Source organism: Schistosoma haematobium, chromosome 7, assembly GCF_000699445.3.
Source record: "Schistosoma haematobium chromosome 7, whole genome shotgun sequence".
NCBI lineage: Eukaryota > Metazoa > Platyhelminthes > Trematoda > Strigeidida > Schistosomatidae > Schistosoma > Schistosoma haematobium.
Window position 1 is genome coordinate 8,952,211 of NC_067202.1, and position 24,109 is coordinate 8,976,319.

The following is a 24,109-nucleotide window of genomic DNA, read 5'->3' on the forward strand; positions in this document are numbered from 1 at the left end:
GGGTAACATGTTAGTTAATGATAATAATTTCAACACAACAGGTAGATTAAAACTTTGAACGATAAACTTATTCAGCCAACAACGAAACAGAAGTGTTACGGAATTGTTTTTTGAACACAGAGACTAAAGCTATTAGCTCGGATCCTCATAACTTTAATCATATCTCAGAGATGAGATCGAGTCCCATTAGTAAAGCTTGGTAACATACCATAAACTACTCTAGATGCTTTACTCTAATTTATTGCATGGCCACTATCAACCAAATATTATAGAATGGAACTGAATTTGGATTTAGTCTGACGCTTTTCTGAACACCGACGGAGAGGTTCATTAACTCGTTGATTAAATTGTCGTACTACTGACATACGCCCTATATAGCTTTCTCCAGAAGATCAGCTAAATTCATTAATACATATTGTTGTGGTGAAGTCAGTTAATGTACATTTGACATGAATTATGAAAGTCAATAATCTGTATTATGCTTTTAAAGTAGTGATAATCATATGCCGTCTGCAGTGATTAGACAACTGGTCAATAAAAATTGTAATTTATCTACTATATTTTGATTGCTACTGGTAAGTAGTAAGTTGAAAAATTCCCATATTGTGAATTAGAACAACATAGATATAAGCGAATAATAATGTTTTCGATTAGATCCTCATCAGGCTTTATTCTAATATACAATAATATTTATATGCATATAAGAAATTGTTAAACCAGTCAAAGTGGTTTATGATTCAGTGATAACAGTAGACTACATAGACAAACATAATAAGTAAAAAGTACAAATTGGTAATGTGACGACAGGCATATTAGTTGTGGTCAGAATAATAAGGGCTTGTATCCATGTTGCATAATGGGATATAGGATCTCTATTATTCACTGATATATGTTATTTTACATTAGTAATTTATTTACTTATTCCTATCTCTCAATTTTATGTCAGTTTGTATGGATCCACTTTCAATTATTTTGATTATGGCTTTGGATAAACATTAATTCAATAGTAATTCAGAATATAATAAAACGGTATATATTAAAGAGGAAGAATGTTGTATTTGTAAAGTCTCAGCGAAAGAATTTAAAGTAAATCCAACGTTTCGCCTGGCAATCTAGTCCATTCTTCTTCAAGGAAATATCTTTAATGTCTCACATTAACTCGGCGACCAAATATTATGAAACTATTCGATCAAATTTAGACGAAAGTTCTTATTTAAAACAGTATATAGTTTAACAGATCAAAACAAAAGAAGAGAAAACAAATCCTACACACATTTAGGTCATTTTATCAAAATCACTTTCTGTTATGTAATCAATTTAGAACAAAATATTGATTTTCATATAGACTGATAATAAATTTAATAGAGAGTAAATTGTATCTTCTATTTAATTATTCTTATTGATTTGTTCGTCAATTCAAGGTGATGTAAATCAATCAGGATATCAGTAATCATTGAAACTTACCTTTATTCCTTTTAATCCAATAATTCCATCAATAGTTTTACATGATCTATTACACCATTCACTTGATCCAGTCTCACCTTGAACACCCTATAGTGTTAATCCAAATTTGTTTGTAAGCGAAAATAAAGAAAGATGCGAGTTTCAGATCACAGTGACTAATTATTGGGTTGTAAATTCATTCTTTTAAAATAAATGTACTTGAGTAACTATTATGGTTAATTGTTAACAGTATTTAATTTACTTATTATTTTTTAGCTGTAATTTAAGATTACTGAATTAAAGTGTAATATTGAGAAAATAAAGTCTCAATTATTTTTACGTGGTATTCGTCATAGACCGACTTCAATTGAGATATCAGTGCTGAATTGTTGTTACGTCCCGGTGTAACACTTTTCAACAGTAAGCACCCATAATCCCTTGTGGATCAGACTTAAGACTTTGAGGTCACATGGAGATTGTCAAACCATTAGTTTAGCAATCAGTGTAAGATATTTGCAAACTCAAGATTCTGGTTAAATTAAAAGACCTGTATGATATATATATTCGTAATATTTGTGAACTACGAATGTGCACGGTACACAAGACTTGACAACTAAAACATATCTGTTTTTACAAACAGTTATTGAGGTTTATTTCCAGCAAAATATTATCTTACGGTTGTTTGGTTTGGATAAGTAACTCAGCTTTCGCTAATCTCAAATTTGTAATTTTTGCTAATAAATCATATTCATTATTCAAATAGCTTGATTGAGTAGTGTATCTTTGAACCTTGATTACTGTCAGGGAAACATGATCATACAGACAAAGGATATCATCAGTGTTTACGATCAAAACTACATTTCAATAAAAACTTATAAGCTGATAGAAAGTGTATAATACAGTTCGAAATTTCAATTAAATTAGGCGTTTTTCATTTACGGTGTTGCAATATTTACTGATTGTACCATTTTATCAAGTAATGTGTCAAGTATTACTGTGGTGTATGCTACTTATGTCGATAGACTATAAGTAGTAACACAAATCAGAGGAGGAATGTTTGTCAGCAGAAGGCTATGAAAGCCGACTTGGAGAAAACAGAAACGTAAATAAGAAAAGATTGTCTTGGAAGAATCATACAGAATGGGAAGGATAAATGATGGGATTTTGCTAATGAGGTATTCAATGTATGGTTTTCATATTTTACCAAGTGATTCTGTAAGTTTCTGTTAAGCAATTAATAGGTTGTCCACAGCTGTGCTCTCATTCGTAACACTACCGATCTGATGTTTGTTCTTCTTCTAAAATCTAATCATTAGTCGAACTTGTATTGAGGAGATATGTAGGTTTTGGTTAATTTTTGGTGTGAAAATTGGTCATCATTATTTGTTTTATCTAGAATTTCGATTCTTAATATACCATGTATAACTCGAGCAACTCGAACACTAGAACCTACCAAGTCGCAAATGAGAAGATAGAAGACAGGTGTTTGGAATGCTATTCCAAACTGTGTCAAATATGATACAAAACTGTCAGGTATTTATAGTTTTTAGTAAAAACGAAATCATCATTATAGTCCTCCAATCTGCATACAGGGGGTGATTAGCACTTATGCAATAGGGAAGCCACACGTAAAGATTTTGGAATATTCTTCCAAAAGACGACCGGATGCAATATCTTTGGCTTTTTCTGAGCTTCCTCGAGTTCATCCGTAGGCCGTCCTCACATTAATAAACCAACATTTTTTTCTTTGTGTCGAATTTTATCGGTTTTATTCAGTCGTAATAAATTGTTGACAGTGCAAATATATTGTGAATTAAGCATATATATATGTACCATATGAAGGTACCCTTTTACAGAATTTATAAAGTATATTTAGTGGTGTCAATGTAACTTTATGTGCTTAGTTACTTCAGTTAATCTTATTGTAAAGTGAGTGCTTTGACTAGGCTTCGTTTAAAGATATGATAACTATGGACTTATAAGTGCATAATTTGAATGTCAAGTTGTTGAAAACAAACTCCGACTGTAGCTCTTCTAGAGTTACTGCCGGTCCCAAGCCCGGGCAAAGGAGGAGGGTTGGGCATGAAGTTAGCGACCCCATCCTGTAGAAAACCAACTCGCTTAAAAACGCTAACCAGAAAAAATAATTCAAACCATTTAAACTCTGCCCTGGGAGTTAGAAGGTCTTCATTTAGAAGAATTATGACGCTTCATAGTGAAAGCCGAGTTCCTTCGGAAGCCACGAGGCCGATGCCCCTTCTAACAACCAGCGCAAAAATTTTTGTAGGTACATGGAACGTCCGGACAATGTAGGAGACCGATAAGATCAGTCAAATAGAAACGGAAATGAGGAGATACAACTTGGTAGTATTGGGAATCAGTGAAACCCATTAGACCCAAGCTGGACAACAAAGGCTAAATACGCGAGAGATGCCGCTATACTCTGGTCACGAAGAGGACAATGCTCCACACACTCAGGAAGTTGCTCTAATGCTGTCCAAAGAAACACGAAATGCACTTGTAGGATGAGAATCTCACTGATCCAGAATCATCAAAACATCATTCAAAACAAAGAAGGAGGGGATCACAATGAATATTATCCAATGTTATGCACCCACCAGTGATAGCAACGACGACATTAAAGAACAATTCTATGAGAGGCTGTAATCAATCATACGGAAGTGCCCAAGAAAGGACCTCACCATTCTGATGGGAAATCTAAACTCCAAAGTCGGAATAGACAACACCGGATCTGAAGATATCATGGGACGACGTGAGCTACGAGAGAAAACAAAAATGGGGAAAGATTTGCAAATCTGTATGCATTCAACAAATTGGTCATAGGCGGCATAATATTTCCACACGAACGTATACACAAAGCTACATGGATCTCACCGGACCACATCACAGAGAACCAGATAGATCATATTTGCATCAATAAAAAGTTCCGAAGGACAATGGAAGATATGAGAACCAGTAGAGAAGCTGACATAGCTCCAGATCACCACCTAGTTGTGGCCAATTTAAAACTGAAGCTAAATAAGAACTGGAAAACTGGACAAACAGCACTACAAAGGTTCAATACAGCCCTCCTTCGAGATACTGACAAACTTAATGAATTCAAGATAGCTCTCAACAACAGGTTCCAAGCCTTACAGGATCTACTGAAGGAAGAGGAAACTACTATGGAGGACAACTGGAAAAGTATCAAAGAAGCATTAACTTCAACGTGTCAAGAGGTTCTGGGTCTAAAGAAGCACCATCATAAGGAATGGATCTCTATAGAAACACTGAACAAGATCAAAGAAAGGAAGAACAAGAAGACAGCAATTAACAACAGCCGAACACGAGCAGAGAAAGTCCAAGCACAAGCTGAATACATAGAAGCAAACAAGCAAGTGAAGAAAAGCATTAGAGCCGACGAGAAGAAGTACATGGAAGAACTAGCAACGACGGCGGAAAATGCTGCAAGAGAAGGAAATATGAAACAGCTTTACGATACAGCGAAGAAACTAGAAGGGAAATACAGTAAACCAGAGAGACCGGTCAAAGACAAAGAAGGCAAACCAATTACTGAAATTCAACAACAGCGGAACAGATGGGTAGAATACTTCGAGGAACTCCTGAATAGGCCGACTTCAATGAATCCAGCGGACATCGAAGCAGCTCACACAGATCTTCCTGTAGATGTCAACCCACCAACGACGGAAGAAATTAGAATGGCCGTCAGACAAATCAAGAACGGGAAAGCAGCAGGACTAGACAACATACCAGCTGAAGCACTGAAATCAAACGTCGAAGTAACCACAAGCATGCTTTACCTTCTATTCAAAAAGATTTGGGAGGAGGAACAAGTGCCGATGGACTGGAAAGTGGGACACCTCGTCAAGATTCCAAAGAAAGGAGATCTGAGCAAATGTGAAAACTACAGAGGCATTACACTACTGTCATTACCAGGGAAAGTCTTTAACAGAGTGTTGCTGAACCGGATGAAGGATGCAGTAGACGTCCAACTTCGAGATCAACAAGCTGGATTACGTAAGGATCTGTCGTGCACAGACCAAATTGCAACACTACGGATCATCGTCGAACAATCAGTTGAGTGGAATTCATCACTATACATCAACTTCATTGATTATGAAAAGGTATTTGACAGTGTAGATAGGAGTACGTTATGGAAACTTCTTCGACACTACGGAGTTCCTGAGAAGATTGTCAATATTATCCGGAACTCATACGACGGACTACAGTACAACGTAGTGCATGGAGGGCAGCTGACAGATGCATTCCAAGTAAGGACCGGAGTCAGACAAGGCTGTTTACTCTCCCCCTTCCTCTTTCTTCTGGTGGTCGACTGGATTATGAAGATCTCGACATCTGAGGCAAAACGCGGAATACAATAGACAGCTCAGAATCAATTAGACGATTTGGACTTCGCAGATGACCTAGCCCTCCTATCGCATACACACGAACAAATGCAGATAAAGACAGCTAGTGTAGCAGCAGTCTCTGCATCAGTAGGCCTCAGCATACACAAGGGGAAAACCAAGGTCCTCAAATTCAAAACGAAGAACAGCAATTCAATCACTCTTGATGGCGAAAGTCTGGAAGATGTAGAACCCTTCACATACCTGGGATGCATCATCGATGAACAAGGAGGTTCAGAGGCAGACGTAAATTTGAGTATTGGCAAAGCAACGGACGCATTCCTACAATTAAGGGACATATGGAACTCAAAACAACTTTCAACCAATATCAAAGTGAGAATCTTCAATACCAACATCAAGGCAGTTCTACTGTACGGAGCTGAAACTTGGAGAACTACAACAACCTCCATCAAAAAAGTACAAGTATTTATAAATAGTTGTCTTCGCAAGATACTCGACATCCATTGGCCGGATACCATCAGCAATAGCCATCTGTGGGAGAGAACAAACCAACTTCCAGCTGAATCAGAAATTAGGAAAAGACGATGGAAATGGACATACATTACGCAAATCGTCAAACTGCATTACGAGACAAGCCCTAACTTGGAATCCTGAAGGGGAGTGGAAAGGAGGAAGACCAAAGAACACATTACGTCGGGAAGTAAAAGCAGATATGAAAAGGATGAATAGCAACTGGAGAGAGCTGGAAAGGATTGCCCAGGATAGGTTTGGATGAAGAAAGCTGGTTAGCGGCCTATGCTCCTTCACGAGGAGCAACAAGTGTAAGTAAGTAAGTTATTGAAAACAATTATTCACTAAAATATTCTTTGTTTTCAAATACCTTTTGGGATTTTTTCAATAGATGAGATCATGAGTCAATTGAAGCTAGACCACCATGGAAAATCTGGAAGCACTCGACGGCTGTTTCGTCCTATTGTGGGACTCTTTATACCGTGTAATATTTGTGATAAAATGAACTGATATAGAAAAGAATGACTGGTCGTAATTAAAAATATGAATCATGAATAGATGTTATGCACTTGGTTCCCTTTATGGATTTAAATAAAGCGAGAACAAACACTGATGTAGAATAATATGAATTCATTATATATATATATATATATATATATATATATATATATATATATAATATGTGCGTCCTGTGCGTATTGCGTCGGTATTGCCTCAAGTCAAAAGCAGGTATAGCTAGTTGACGAGTCCCAAATGGGACGAAACACGTGTTCTTGATTCCACCGCTGGTCACTATCGTCTTTGTTTAAAATGTTCTGTGTATTGTTCTTGGAAACGGTCGTGAATTATTTACATGTCGTATCTCTATTTTCGACCTTCTACATCTATACTATTTCCTTTATATACTTAAGTGTTTGATTTCCTTACTCCCAATAGAGCATAGGTCGCCGACCAGCATTCTCCAACCCACTCTGTCCTGGGTCTTCTTTTCTAGTTCTATCCAATTGTTGTCCATTCTTCTGATGTCTGTCTCCGTTTCTCGGCTTAATATGCTCTTCGGTCTTCCTCTTCTCCTTTGGCCTTGAGGGTTCCAATCGATGAGGGCTTGCCTAGTGACATAGTTGTGTGCTTCTCTCAATGTTTGTCCTATCCACTTCCAGCGCCTCTTCCTGATTTCTTCTTCCGCTGTGACTTGATTTGTTCTCTCCCACGGTAGGTTGTTGCTGATAGTGTCTGACCAACGGATCCGAAGTATTTTGCGTAGACGACTGTTAATAAACACTTGTATCTTCTGGGTGATGGCTTTCGTAGGTCTCCGATTTCCATTCCACACAGTAGAATTGCCTTGATATTCGTATTGGAAATTCTGACCTAGGTGTTGGTTGACAGTTGTTTTGAGTTCCAGATGTTCTTCAGTTGTAGATATACTGCACTTGCTTTGCCGATCCGCACCTTCATATCTGTATCATATCCGCCGAGTTCATCAATGATACTGCCCAGATATTTGAAGTTTTTACATCTTCCAAAGCTTCTCCGTCAAGTGTTATTCGACTGGTGTATGTTTTGTTATATCAGAGAATGTTGCTTCTCTTTTTGAGTATGTTAAGACTTATTGTTGCTGAGGCTGCTGCTACACTGGTCATTTTCTCCTGAATGTGAGATATAGTCTGCTTCATGAGTGAATAATGCAATTCATTATCATTGTTCTACATTATTCTATAAGAAATGAAATCAGATGTTATCAATGAAATTTATAGAAAATCAATAAAACTTTCGACCTAATAATAAATTATGATTAAGATGAAAATTTTAATTTTACGGTAGTCTATCAAACAGATTGAATTGTCCAAGCCTTATAATGTTAATTACTAACTAGCCAATTTATATTATTTGTTTTTTGTTGTTGTTGAAATAAATGTGAATCTTGTATGACGTGTTATTTATTTGTATTGTTCGTAATTATTCTATTAAATTTCAAGTATTATCATTTATAATTGATAAATAACAACTTACTTTCAATGAACTCATATCAATTGATGGACATATTGTTTCTGGACAATAACCCGTAGAGCCCACTGGACCAGCTGGACCCTGAAATTACAATAAGGGAATATTTTTTTTAATAAAAAAAATAATCAACGATTATTATGACAATTCCTGTCATAAATCAATGTCACGTTGGTGCAACTTCTTGGACTGGTTGAAGTTAGACATTAACACGTTAGATGCCAGCCAGCTCAGGTTAAGAGCTCGCTCGCAAGACTGATAGGTCCTGGGTTAGAATTTAGCTGGGCGGGATCGTGGATGTACACTGCTCAGGAGTCCCATAATAGAATGAAACGGCCGTCCAGTGCTTCCAGGTTTTCCATGGGTGGTCTAGTTTCGAATAACTTATGAATTCAACTATAAAATTGCTGAAATCTCCACAAAACCCCTTTTGAAAAAAATAATTGTGGTTTTGAGTGTTCTTTGTTAGTTTGTTCTCATCAAATGTTTTATAATTATATATAAGTATTAAAATAATGTGTTACCTGTGGTCCAATGTCTCCTTTCTGTCCCTAAATTAAGAAAAAAACAATTTGTAATAAATTCCATTCAATAAATAAAACTTACAATATGGACTATGACTTCGTCGAATGGAGACTAAAGAAAATGAAAGAAACAATAATATTGAAATATTGTTTAAAGTATGGAAAAACTACATAGTAGATTGTAATATATACTAAAGAAATCTCTCATTGTTAAATAATATAATTATTTTACTGATAGAAATCATGAGTCAATTGAAGCTAGACCACCATGGAAAACCTGGGAGCACTGGATGGCCGTTTCGTCCTAGTATGGGACTCTTCAGCAACTTCGTGAATTGGTTGAAGTTAGACATTAACACCTTTGAACCCGGCTCAGTGGTCTAGTTGGTTAAGCGCCTGGCGCGAGACTGATAGGTCCTGGGTTCGAATCTCGCGGGGTGCGGATCATGGATGCGCACTGCTGAGACGTCCAGTGCTTCCAGGTTTTCTATGGTGGTCTAGCTTCAATTGAATCATGATTTCCATCAGTGAAATTTCCAAAATCTCCACAAAACCTCGTCTGATAATGTAATTATTGTAAAAATAATGAATGTTTCTCGACAAAATGTTCAAGTATTTATGAGAGGTCTGATCGTTGCTTAAATAGGTTAAAGGTAATTTCTTTTACTAGAGGACTGGATAAGAGGGTTCAAATAACATAGCGAATATTGAGTCTTGATGTGAATGTCAACATATTTTTGCTTATAAATACCAAATGAAATGATCCATATGTCAAGCAGCTCTACTTAGTGACTATCCATAAACACTTATGATATATCAGAATAAGTTGTTCACTATTAGACAACCAGAGCAACCATTTATTTAGGTACATGGAATGTTCGTACAATGTGGGACACCGGAAGAGCCTTCCAAATTGCTGCAGAAATGAGAAGATACAACCTAGAGGTGCTTGGGATCAGTGAAACACATTGAACGCAAGTTGGACAACAACGACTAACTACAGGAGAGCTCCTGTTATACTCCGGCCATGAAGAAGAAAATGCACCACATACACAAGGAGTTGCATTGATGCTGTCCAAACAAGCACAAAATGCACTTATAGGATGGGCATCTCATGGACCAAGGATCATCAAAGCCTCGTTTAAAACAAAGAAAGAGGGCATTTCAATGAACATCATCCAATGCTATGCGCCTACCAACGACTACAATGAAGACGCTAAAGATCAATTCTACAACAGGCTGCAGTCAATAGTCGAGAAGTGCCCAACAAAGGACCTGACCATTCTGATGGGAGATTTCAACGCCAAGGTTGGAACGGACAACACTGGATATGAAGACATCATGGGACGACACGGACTGGGAGAAAGAAACGAAAATGGTGAGAGATTTGCAAATCTATGTGCCTTCAATAAACTGGTCATAGGCGGCACCATATTCCCACATAAACGCATACACAAAACCACATGGAATTCACCGGATCATACTACACAAAACCAAATCGACCATATTTGCATCAACAAAACGTTCAGGAGGACTATAGAGGACGTGAGAACCAAGAGAGGAGCTGATATAGCATCAGATCATCACTTGCTGGTCGCCAAGATGAAATTGAAACTCAAGAAGCACTGGACAACGGGGAGGACAATATCACAAAAGTTCAATACGGCCTTTCTTCAGGATACTAACAAACTCAACAAATTCAAGATAGTCCTCAGCAATAAGTTCCAGGTCTTTCATGATCTACTCAATGGAGAAGGAACCACTGTGGAGAGCAACTGGAAGGGGATCAAAGAGGCAATCACTTCAACATGTTATGAGGTCCTGGGTCACAAGAAGCACCACCACAAGGAATGGATCACTGTTGATACACTGGATAGGATTCAAGAAAGGAGGAACAAGAAGGCAGCAATCAATACCAGCCGAACAAGAGCAGAGAAAGCCAAGGCACAAGCTGAATACACAGAAGTAAACAAACAAGTGAAGAGGAGCATCGGAACTGACAAACGTAAATATGTGGAAGATTTAGCAACGACGGCGGAAAAGGCTGCAAGAGAAGGGAACATGAGACAACTGTATGACATAACAAGGAAACTCTCTGGAAATCGACGCAAACCAGAACGACCAGTGAAAAGCAAGGAAGGCGAGGTAATCACCAACATTGAAGAGCAACGAAACAGATGGGTAGAACACTTCAAAGAACTCTTGAACCGATCAGCCCCACTGAACCCACCCAACATCGAAGCAGCACCCACAGACCTCCCAATCGATGTTGGCCCGCCAACAATTGAAGAGATAAGCATGGCCATCAGGCAAATCAAGAGTGGCAAAGCAGCAGGACCAGACAACATCCTAGCAGAGGCACTGAAAGCAGACGTAGCGGCAACTGCAAGGATACTCCACATTCTCTTCAATAAGATTTGGGATGAGGAACAAGTACCAAAAGACTGGAAAGAAGGACTACTGATCAAAATACCGAAGAAAGGCGATCTCAGCAAGTGTGATAACAACAGGGGCATCACTCTTCTCTCAATACCGGGAAAAGTCTTCAACAGGGTATTGTTAAACAGGATGAAGGACTGTGTAGACGCCCAACTTCGTGACCAACAGACAGGATTCCGTAAGGATAGATCGTGTACAGACCAAATCACAACTCTACGGATCATTGTGGAACAATCAATTGGATGGAATTCATCACTCTACATCAACTTCATTGACTACGAGAAAGCATTTGATAGCGTGGTCAGAACAACACTATGGAAACTTCTTCGACACTACGGCGTGCCTCAGAAGATAGTCAATATCATACAGAATTCCTATGATGGATTACACTGCAAAATCGTGCATGGAGGACAGTTGACAAAGTCGTTTGAAGTAAAGACTGGTGTCAGGCAAGGTTGCTTACTCTCACCCTTTCTCTTTCTCCTGGTGATTGACTGGATCATGAAGATGTCAACGTCTGAAGGGAAGCGCGGGATACAATGGACATCTAAGATGCAGTTGGATGATCTAGACTTCGCAGATGATCTGGCCCTTCTATCCCAAACGCAACAACAGATGCAGGAGAAGACGAAGAGTGTGGCAGCAGCAGTAAGTCTCAATATACACAAAGGGAAAAGCAGGATTCTCCGATAAAACACAGAATGCACTAATCCAATCACAATTGACGGAAAAGATTTGGAAGATGTAAAAACCTTTACGTATTTGGGCAGCATCATTGATGAACAGGGTGGATCTGATGCAGATGTGAAGGCGCGGATCGGCAAAGCAAGAGCAGCATATTTACAACTGTAGAACATCTGGAACTCAAAGTAACTGTCAACCAACACCAAGGTCAGGATTTTCAATACAAATGTCAAGACAGTTCTACTGTATGGGGCAGAAACTTGGAGAACTTGCGAAAGCTATCATTCAGAAGATACAAATGTTCATTAACGGTTGTTTACGCAAAAGACTTCGGATCTGTTGGCCAGACACTTTCAGTATCAACCTACTGAGACAGAGAAAAAAACAGATTATAGTGGAGGAAGAAATCAGGAAGAAGTGTTGGAAGTGGATAGGATACACATTGAGAAAAGCACCCAACTGCGTCACAAGACAAGCCCTCACATGGAATCCTCAAGACCAAAGGAAAAGAGGAAGACCAAAGAACACATTACGCCGGGAAATGGAGATAGACATGAGAGAAATGAACAAGAATTGGATGGAACTAGAAAGGAAGGCCCAGGACAGAGTGGGTTGGAGAATGCTGGTCAGCGGCCTATGCTCGATTGAGATTAACAGGCGTAAGTAAGTTATTAGACAAAATTATATCGATAATGTTAGAGATTAAAGTTAATCTTCCTCCGAGGAATAATAATTTTGAAATCATGTCGCTTGAAGTTTATCATAGATATCACAAAATCTTGTGTTTTTAAATCAAGAATTAAACAAATGTTTCAACGGAAGTGCTTTATGAAATTTGTCAGTGATTCTGATCAAAGATTCAGTTGAAAAATAATTTAACAAATTACGAATAAACAGTCTACCTGTCCACGTCGAATTCGATACGATTTTGGACATTGTATTACAAGTGTGTCGCAGATGTTAGGCAGAATTGTAGTGTCAGTTATTATGGCAAGCCCATATACCTTATTCTAACTTCCGGACATCCTATTTTATTCATTTTACTTGAGCCATATTTTGACCTTGTCAATTATTCGCTTATTAGCCTTGACTGTTTTCACATGAGCGTATATGTGTGTACACTTCATGTCCCATGATTCATCACATGTCTGTAGTTTATTTTTGTCTGACTATAAGTATTGAGTAACGCTTAATTAAAATGGAGTTGGCTTCCCAGCCATCTTCCATATGTGTCATTTTGCTTTGCTGTGCTTCATTCGCTTCATGTACGAAATATATGTATTCTCAAGTCAATTCTCGTTATTCGACTTATTTAATTCCGTTATTGGATAACGCGATTCAAGTCGACGATGATATACGAGAAAAGGCGACAACAAACATTCATACAATCATCCGTACAATCTAAATGGAGTCAGATCAACGGGTCTCTTCAGAATACTTAGAAAAATGTCTGTTTCGAAGGTTGTTCAAACCACGGTTGATGAGCATAATTGTGTTTTCCGACTACCCACACATCGTCGAGACTATAATTTATGGACGATAACAGGTCTTGAATTCTGATTGATTTATATTTGGCTAGATATAGTGTTGGTATTGTAGCTGATGGTGGTTCGTGATGAAAACTCTACATGCAGTTGCTAACCCTAACTATCAATTGTGAATAATTATCCTAATTCCTCACACTTGTTTATAATCCTCATTTAATCGTAGTATGTAGGTGGACATTCTCAAAGTGTTTTTATCGTCGCTCAAATGTCGTCCATAAATTATTGCCTCACCCAGACATTTTTAATTCTGTATATGCAACTGTGGGACTATGTTTATCTCTTTAAAGTTATTAATTAGGAAACTTCAGTCTTTATTAGTTTGATTAACGTTTTATACCTAATTTACCTCTGATTTTTATAAGTGCTTTAGTACAAAACTTTTTAAATTCTACACATTATTCTGGACAATGAAGACAGTTCTTCAGTGATAATCAAGCGATATCACAATTTGGCTAAAATTAAACCTGAGTGGTCTTGAATCTCAGGTCAGTTGTTCAAAGGTTTTATATTTTCTAGGTGCCTGATGATTCTGATTTCCGTTCATCATGGAGTCATGGATGTTCACTGTCTAGAAGTTTTAAACTTGAACCAATAAACTGTTTTGTGATCGTTAGTTTTAAGCGTCCATCTCAAAATTTTCAATAAGGTGTACGAGGAAACTCAAATAACGAACCGCTCATTCCATGTTTGTACAAATTTTCTCAACGACCTAATGTTACTCTTAAGTATCAATGCTATCTACTGTGAATGGTGATTCTTTTGTTAAAGTACTGGATATTGTGGTGGAAATGGATCTCGAATAATAAGAATTACTAACCGCAAAATATATATCATGGTATATTCTATTACCGTTTTAGCCTATAATGATCTCCAGAGACCTTTCAAGAAGATAAACTCTTGTCATATGCCTACGATTTGAGCGTTTACCTGGATGTCCTTATAACTGTTACTATCTATCAAGTAAACCTTTGTAAACGAAATGAGTTCCAACTTCGTCTTAAGAAGTTTCAGTATTTTTAAAATCAATTAATTTTTCCAACAACAGTCAAAATTTCATCTCCTCACTGAACTCATTGTTTTGCACTAGATTACTTAGAATCATCCAGGAATTATCAAGGCTCGCTTGCATTCCAGATTTTCTTGTTTGATACAATCATGATATTCTAAATGAGGTCCAAATTGAATGATTTTATCTAGGACAGATGTATAAATGCAAAGAACTTAGTAGATACTCACATTTATGGTATAATTATAATCAGCTCTTCTATTCATTCGATAGGTTCCTGAGACTTCTTCAAATGTTATATACGTTGCATTTCTATCATGAGACTGTTTTTCTACTTTATGTTTAACCAGTCCCACGTACAAGTCATCAGATGTCTGATCCATTTCATCCGTTGGTTTATACATCTATGTGGAGTTGTATAAAACAAAAAAAGTACCAGATAAAAATGATCAAGAAGTTTGTTTCATAGAAACTGAAATACGTCAGTGAAAGTGAACTCTAGTTGGCTTTTTATCAGTTCCATTAATAAACAGGTCTGTTGTGAGATATCAGCTCACTGAAGACAATGATGTACGGTGGCGCAACTTCGTGGACTGGTTGAAGTTAGACATTAACACCATCGGATGCCGGCTCAGTGGTCTAGTGGTTAAGTGCTCGCGCGCGAAACCAGTAGGTCCTGGGTTCGAACCCCGCGGGGTGCGGGACCGTGGATGCGCACTGCTGAGGAGTCACGTACTAGGACGAAACGGCCGTCCAGTGCCTCTGGGTTTCCCATGGTGGTCTAGCTTCAATTGACTCATGATTTCAATCAGTGGAATATATTTCTTTCATTACAGATTTTAAGACAAAAGTCTGAATTAACAGTTTTCAGTATCGATGAAGTTAAGTTATGGCGAAATGTTTTGTTTACATCCAATTGATATGATAAAATTGTTATTTCCTATATTCTAGTGAATAAAAATTATTTAACTGACATTATTCCATTGTTTTCAGTAAAAATTAAAATGGGTACTAACATATATTCATATAGTTATACGAAATGACAAATATCTGTGATTTGCATACATAGTAATTTATAATTAATAATTCTTTCTTAGTTAGGATGAATGAATTTATGGCATCTCGCCTACATTTATTTAATTAAACACACAAACATTGGTACAAAGAAACACCAAATATATATGCTCCACACTTCCCCACTCGATTTGTGTGAGGGTTGTGATACTGACCGGGTGCTCAAATCGAAACAGGTGGTTTTCTTAAGGGGCCACACCCGGAGCATTTGATCTAAAAGTCTGGTCCACAAGGCACTGGAACAACGTCAGGAGATGGAATCGCATGATACCCGGTGACCAATAATTGGTTCATACACCATTTGTTCCTTTAGGATACTGGAGCTACCCCATGTTCACTATTGGTTTGGAACCCAGGTTCCCCAACTGCCCTAGCTGGACCCTCCATATCCACCAACCCGGTCAAAGCGCCGGACATTCGCGTTTCATCCTCTCAACTTCGTAAGCAAAAGCCCCACCTCGAGAAGGCAGTGAGTAGGACTTCGCTGACAGCGGTTGTATCCACGTGGTCATGTGAGAGCATTCCGAGGGTGGGGGGAGCTGGCTCTCCCCACTCTCGGCCGTACCAGGGCATTGGGGGCATCTTTTCTACAATTAACTTTGTTGACAGTTAATTTTGTTGTGCCCTTTGATTAAATTGTCTAACAAACAGTGTTATTCTAACAGTAACAATCTGTCTATTTCTTTGTATTATTATAATTACTATCATGTCCGTATCAAAACATGTATATTTGATTACATGTAACAGAATACGCGCATATCCCTCTATCTAGCCTAAAATTAGTTGCTCAAAAATCTAATCTAATAAATTGATTCAACTCAGTATCCTCTTGCTCACGCATATTAGCCTTTCTGCTTAAATTCTTTTGGTGTGCTTGTAAATCTGTTACCTGCGCTATCTAATAATAAACTTTACTTAGCGCTTCTTGTTGCCGTCTGAATTAATTCACCGTTGGGATTTATTTAATAAAGGTTATCAGGGTGATTGATAAATGAAGCGTAAGGAATTATCTTGAAGCCAAGCCACTACAAAAATGGTTGGCCCGACGTGTGAACGCGACGCAATTTTCGATGACACGATCTTATTTCGAAAAATTCAACTTTGTCTCCATTCGGATTATTAGTTGGATCATAATTATATTTGCGGATTACTAATATTATTATTTTCGTTACACGTACATTCTCATAAAAATTACTGAACATAATTTAACAATAATAAACATAATAATAATTATAACATTATTAATAATAATAATTATTATTATTATAAATATCGACGTTTCATAAACAGTTGATATACTGGTGCAGTTTAATGAGTCTGATCTATGTTATAAAACCGTATCATCTGTTATTATCATTGTTGTTGTCGGTTCATTTCTTTTTTTGACATTTACATTATTTTGTTCGAGTACCATCAACTCTTTTTATAAATATGTCTTCGGAAAACCCTAAGTATACGGCAAATGCCGTCTGTGAAGTCCCTTAACCTTTCTATTCCGTATTTTAAAGTTACCGACATAAAACTTTGGTTTTTCAGATTTGAAAATTATTTTTGTATAAATGCATTAATTTGCAACGATACAAGTTCGGCCACACAAGCACGCTTCTTCCAGACGAAGATGAAGATAGCGTACGAGAGGTTTTATCTAGACCGGACCCCGAAAGGCCATATGACGTAATAAAGTAAGCCGTAATTAGATCCGTCTCTTTAACCAACCCAAGAAGTTATTGACCAGCCACCTAATCAGGTGTAAATGGGGGATAGGACAGCTAAGCAGACAAAAAACGCACATGAAAAACCCGATAGGTAGCAAGAAAGTAAACATCAACCTAATTTATCAACTGTAGCTTCGTCAACTTCCACTAAATGTACGATAGATCATAACTGTTGGAGATACCGATGTTGATATGAACTATGTCGCAAACATGCTTGACGGGATACGCGAGTGAACTAAGCAAACGAGTACTCAATTGTATAACACAACGGTAGACCACAATCTAATACAGAAGGAGAAAACAGATATATGACACAAATTGACAGAGTTGACGCAGAATAACAGGCAATGAAGAGTTCAATCAATAGTAAGGGACAGTAAAGCTCCTCTGATTAACCGGTATCATCAAATTGATTAACACTGATTGTGAAAGTGCACAAAATATTGCGCAAATTAAAAAAATAGAAAAAAAAATAAACGCCATGAAAAGAAACGTTGATAAAAGTGAAAAAATGCGAAACAATGGAGAGTAGATATATAAAAAAAGAAACGGAAAAACAAATAAAAATCAAACATGAAAATATGACAAAACATGAAGAAAAACAAATAAACACAGAGTAAAAATAAACGCATAGGAAAATATGAGCACATATTGGATGAATTGGAGAACACCTCGTGACTTCTATGCCTCGTCGTCCATGCGTTATCCACTAGTGTTGGTCACTACACCTCAGACAGATTGACAAACACACAACAACACGCACACAGGCACATTGTCCACTTGACACATTTCGACCACATCCAACACTCGATCGACAAGTAACGGTGGTGTGAACTGATCCGATGTGGTGTGGAATGCCTACACATACGACTAGTCACCGATCTCATCAACATTCCACAACACGTCAATGAAGGAAACAAGTGTGTGAACGAGATTACCTGTGTGTCGAGAAGATTCTCCTCACTGGCACCGACACCAACACCAACACCCATGTGACTGATGGAGTCAGAGTCTCCTGAAGTGTCTCTGGTCTCATTGTCTCCGGTCTGACGTTCACTCGTCGATGCTGGTTGTTCACTTGACACCTGAAAGTGAAAGAGATCATAGAGTGGATTAGGCTGGAGTGTGTAGTGTGCAGTATTTGGTGCTAGATTGTGACTGTGTGAGACCTATGCATTATATTGGTGTTGTCATGATTTCTGTTTTGTAGTGGTTGTGTGGATGACGTGTCAATGGTGACTTGGTCAGACCAATCCTCATCTGACATGTTATGGTCAACAATCACCCAACCACATCCCACCTCTACTCACTGGATCCACTGAAAACACATACAATGACAGTTTGTGGTGTGTTCATTGTCACGTGACAGATTTTCACAGCATCTCATATCACACATTCACACAACGTGTCAATCAGTGAGCTGATCCAAGTTGTCTGCAGTCACAATGCACCATTCAGTCAGCACACATATTTGCTGTCGACAACCTCGGTCTCAATCCCAGTCACATCTCCATCAAGTCACTCACATATACTGACTGTGGATCTCCACATGTATATGACTTGGTTGAGCACACATTGCATGCATTGGAGAACACCTCGTGACTTCTATGCCTCGTCGTCCATGCGTTATCCACTAGTGTTGGTCACTACACCTCAGACAGATTGACAAACACACAACAACACGCACACAGGCACATTGTCCACTTGACACATTTCGACCACATCCAACACTCGATCGACAAGTAACGGTGGTGTGAACTGATCCGATGTGGTGTGGAATGCCTACACATACGACTAGTCACCGATCTCATCAACATTCCACAACACGTCAATGAAGGAAACAAGTGTGTGAACGAGATTACCTGTGTGTCGAGAAGATTCTCCTCACTGGCACCGACACCAACACCAACACCCATGTGACTGATGGAGTCAGAGTCTCCTGAAGTGTCTCTGGTCTCATTGTCTCCGGTCTGACGTTCACTCGTCGATGCTGGTTGTTCACTTGACACCTGAAAGTGAAAGAGATCATAGAGTGGATTAGGCTGGAGTGTGTAGTGTGCAGTATTTGGTGCTAGATTGTGACTGTGTGAGACCTATGCATTATATTGGTGTTGTCATGATTTCTGTTTTGTAGTGGTTGTGTGGATGACGTGTCAATGGTGACTTGGTCAGACCAATCCTCATCTGACATGTTATGGTCAACAATCACCCAACCACATCCCACCTCTACTCACTGGATCCACTGAAAACACATACAATGACAGTTTGTGGTGTGTTCATTGTCACGTGACAGATTTTCACAGCATCTCATATCACACATTCACACAACGTGTCAATCAGTGAGCTGATCCAAGTTGTCTGCAGTCACAATGCACCATTCAGTCAGCACACATATTTGCTGTCGACAACCTCGGTCTCAATCCCAGTCACATCTCCATCAAGTCACTCACATATACTGACTGTGGATCTCCACATGTATATGACTTGGTTGAGCACACATTGCATGCATTGGAGAACACCTCGTGACTTCTATGCCTCGTCGTCCATGCGTTATCCACTAGTGTTGGTCACTACACCTCAGACAGATTGACAAACACACAACAACACGCACACAGGCACATTGTCCACTTGACACATTTCGACCACATCCAACACTCGATCGACAAGTAACGGTGGTGTGAACTGATCCGATGTGGTGTGGAATGCCTACACATACGACTAGTCACCGATCTCATCAACATTCCACAACACGTCAATGAAGGAAACAAGTGTGTGAACGAGATTACCTGTGTGTCGAGAAGATTCTCCTCACTGGCACCGACACCAACACCAACACCCATGTGACTGATGGAGTCAGAGTCTCCTGAAGTGTCTCTGGTCTCATTGTCTCCGGTCTGACGTTCACTCGTCGATGCTGGTTGTTCACTTGACACCTGAAAGTGAAAGAGATCATAGAGTGGATTAGGCTGGAGTGTGTAGTGTGCAGTATTTGGTGCTAGATTGTGACTGTGTGAGACCTATGCATTATATTGGTGTTGTCATGATTTCTGTTTTGTAGTGGTTGTGTGGATGACGTGTCAATGGTGACTTGGTCAGACCAATCCTCATCTGACATGTTATGGTCAACAATCACCCAACCACATCCCACCTCTACTCACTGGATCCACTGAAAACACATACAATGACAGTTTGTGGTGTGTTCATTGTCACGTGACAGATTTTCACAGCATCTCATATCACACATTCACACAACGTGTCAATCAGTGAGCTGATCCAAGTTGTCTGCAGTCACAATGCACCATTCAGTCAGCACACATATTTGCTGTCGACAACCTCGGTCTCAATCCCAGTCACATCTCCATCAAGTCACTCACATATACTGACTGTGGATCTCCACATGTATATGACTTGGTTGAGCACACATTGCATGCATTGGAGAACACCTCGTGACTTCTATGCCTCGTCGTCCATGCGTTATCCACTAGTGTTGGTCACTACACCTCAGACAGATTGACAAACACACAACAACACGCACACAGGCACATTGTCCACTTGACACATTTCGACCACATCCAACACTCGATCGACAAGTAACGGTGGTGTGAACTGATCCGATGTGGTGTGGAATGCCTACACATACGACTAGTCACCGATCTCATCAACATTCCACAACACGTCAATGAAGGAAACAAGTGTGTGAACGAGATTACCTGTGTGTCGAGAAGATTCTCCTCACTGGCACCGACACCAACACCAACACCCATGTGACTGATGGAGTCAGAGTCTCCTGAAGTGTCTCTGGTCTCATTGTCTCCGGTCTGACGTTCACTCGTCGATGCTGGTTGTTCACTTGACACCTGAAAGTGAAAGAGATCATAGAGTGGATTAGGCTGGAGTGTGTAGTGTGCAGTATTTGGTGCTAGATTGTGACTGTGTGAGACCTATGCATTATATTGGTGTTGTCATGATTTCTGTTTTGTAGTGGTTGTGTGGATGACGTGTCAATGGTGACTTGGTCAGACCAATCCTCATCTGACATGTTATGGTCAACAATCACCCAACCACATCCCACCTCTACTCACTGGATCCACTGAAAACACATACAATGACAGTTTGTGGTGTGTTCATTGTCACGTGACAGATTTTCACAGCATCTCATATCACACATTCACACAACGTGTCAATCAGTGAGCTGATCCAAGTTGTCTGCAGTCACAATGCACCATTCAGTCAGCACACATATTTGCTGTCGACAACCTCGGTCTCAATCCCAGTCACATCTCCATCAAGTCACTCACATATACTGACTGTGGATCTCCACATGTATATGACTTGGTTGAGCACACATTGCATGCATTGGAGAACACCTCGTGACTTCTATGCCTCGTCGTCCATGCGTTATCCACTAGTGTTGGTCACTACACCTCAGACAGATTGACAAACACACAACAACACGCACACAGGCACATTGTCCACTTGACACATTTCGACCACATCCAACACTCGATCGACAAGTAACGGTGGTGTGAACTGATCCGATGTGGTGTGGAATGCCTACACATACGACTAGTCACCGATCTCATCAACATTCCACAACACGTCAATGAAGGAAACAAGTGTGTGAACGAGATTACCTGTGTGTCGAGAAGATTCTCCTCACTGGCACCGACACCAACACCAACACCCATGTGACTGATGGAGTCAGAGTCTCCTGAAGTGTCTCTGGTCTCATTGTCTCCGGTCTGACGTTCACTCGTCGATGCTGGTTGTTCACTTGACACCTGAAAGTGAAAGAGATCATAGAGTGGATTAGGCTGGAGTGTGTAGTGTGCAGTATTTGGTGCTAGATTGTGACTGTGTGAGACCTATGCATTATATTGGTGTTGTCATGATTTCTGTTTTGTAGTGGTTGTGTGGATGACGTGTCAATGGTGACTTGGTCAGACCAATCCTCATCTGACATGTTATGGTCAACAATCACCCAACCACATCCCACCTCTACTCACTGGATCCACTGAAAACACATACAATGACAGTTTGTGGTGTGTTCATTGTCACGTGACAGATTTTCACAGCATCTCATATCACACATTCACACAACGTGTCAATCAGTGAGCTGATCCAAGTTGTCTGCGGTCACAATGCACCATTCAGTCAGCACACATATTTGCTGTCGACAACCTCGGTCTCAATCCCAGTCACATCTCCATCAAGTCACTCACATATACTGACTGTGGATCTCCACATGTATATGACTTGGTTGAGCACACATTGCATGCATTGGAGAACACCTCGTGACTTCTATGCCTCGTCGTCCATGCGTTATCCACTAGTGTTGGTCACTACACCTCAGACAGATTGACAAACACACAACAACACGCACACAGGCACATTGTCCACTTGACACATTTCGACCACATCCAACACTCGATCGACAAGTAACGGTGGTGTGAACTGATCCGATGTGGTGTGGAATGCCTACACATACGACTAGTCACCGATCTCATCAACATTCCACAACACGTCAATGAAGGAAACAAGTGTGTGAACGAGATTACCTGTGTGTCGAGAAGATTCTCCTCACTGGCACCGACACCAACACCAACACCCATGTGACTGATGGAGTCAGAGTCTCCTGAAGTGTCTCTGGTCTCATTGTCTCCGGTCTGACGTTCACTCGTCGATGCTGGTTGTTCACTTGACACCTGAAAGTGAAAGAGATCATAGAGTGGATTAGGCTGGAGTGTGTAGTGTGCAGTATTTGGTGCTAGATTGTGACTGTGTGAGACCTATGCATTATATTGGTGTTGTCATGATTTCTGTTTTGTAGTGGTTGTGTGGATGACGTGTCAATGGTGACTTGGTCAGACCAATCCTCATCTGACATGTTATGGTCAACAATCACCCAACCACATCCCACCTCTACTCACTGGATCCACTGAAAACACATACAATGACAGTTTGTGGTGTGTTCATTGTCACGTGACAGATTTTCACAGCATCTCATATCACACATTCACACAACGTGTCAATCAGTGAGCTGATCCAAGTTGTCTGCGGTCACAATGCACCATTCAGTCAGCACACATATTTGCTGTCGACAACCTCGGTCTCAATCCCAGTCACATCTCCATCAAGTCACTCACATATACTGACTGTGGATCTCCACATGTATATGACTTGGTTGAGCACACATTGCATGCATTGGAGAACACCTCGTGACTTCTATGCCTCGTCGTCCATGCGTTATCCACTAGTGTTGGTCACTACACCTCAGACAGATTGACAAACACACAACAACACGCACACAGGCACATTGTCCACTTGACACATTTCGACCACATCCAACACTCGATCGACAAGTAACGGTGGTGTGAACTGATCCGATGTGGTGTGGAATGCCTACACATACGACTAGTCACCGATCTCATCAACATTCCACAACACGTCAATGAAGGAAACAAGTGTGTGAACGAGATTACCTGTGTGTCGAGAAGATTCTCCTCACTGGCACCGACACCAACACCAACACCCATGTGACTGATGGAGTCAGAGTCTCCTGAAGTGTCTCTGGTCTCATTGTCTCCGGTCTGACGTTCACTCGTCGATGCTGGTTGTTCACTTGACACCTGAAAGTGAAAGAGATCATAGAGTGGATTAGGCTGGAGTGTGTAGTGTGCAGTATTTGGTGCTAGATTGTGACTGTGTGAGACCTATGCATTATATTGGTGTTGTCATGATTTCTGTTTTGTAGTGGTTGTGTGGATGACGT

The 24,109-nt window shown here is 39.7% G+C and overlaps 2 protein-coding genes across 2 annotated transcripts in view; one reads left to right on the plus strand and one right to left on the minus strand.

Annotated features, from left to right (window-relative positions):
* The window catches only part of ANKZF1_1 (Ankyrin repeat and zinc finger domain-containing protein 1), a gene marked incomplete at its 5' end in the record, with an annotated part of 55,063 nt that extends 53,769 nt beyond the window's left edge, over positions 1-1,294 (plus strand). Inside the window, one exon of the mRNA XM_051217929.1 lies at positions 947-1,294. Within this exon, the coding sequence (XP_051064364.1) occupies positions 947-992 (46 nt within the window). The 3' untranslated portion in view covers positions 993-1,294. The remainder of the gene's footprint in view (positions 1-946) is intronic.
* The window catches only part of MS3_00011179 (uncharacterized protein), a gene marked incomplete at both ends in the record, with an annotated part of 136,527 nt that overhangs the window by 13,979 nt on the left and 98,439 nt on the right, over positions 1-24,109 (minus strand). Inside the window, 12 exons of the mRNA XM_051219584.1 lie at positions 1,465-1,551; positions 8,355-8,432; positions 8,873-8,899; positions 8,955-8,984; positions 14,779-14,952; positions 18,276-18,422; positions 19,200-19,346; positions 20,124-20,270; positions 21,048-21,194; positions 21,972-22,118; positions 22,896-23,042; positions 23,820-23,966. Of these exons, the coding sequence (XP_051064365.1) occupies positions 1,465-1,551; positions 8,355-8,432; positions 8,873-8,899; positions 8,955-8,984; positions 14,779-14,952; positions 18,276-18,422; positions 19,200-19,346; positions 20,124-20,270; positions 21,048-21,194; positions 21,972-22,118; positions 22,896-23,042; positions 23,820-23,966 (1,425 nt within the window). The remainder of the gene's footprint in view (positions 1-1,464; positions 1,552-8,354; positions 8,433-8,872; positions 8,900-8,954; positions 8,985-14,778; positions 14,953-18,275; positions 18,423-19,199; positions 19,347-20,123; positions 20,271-21,047; positions 21,195-21,971; positions 22,119-22,895; positions 23,043-23,819; positions 23,967-24,109) is intronic.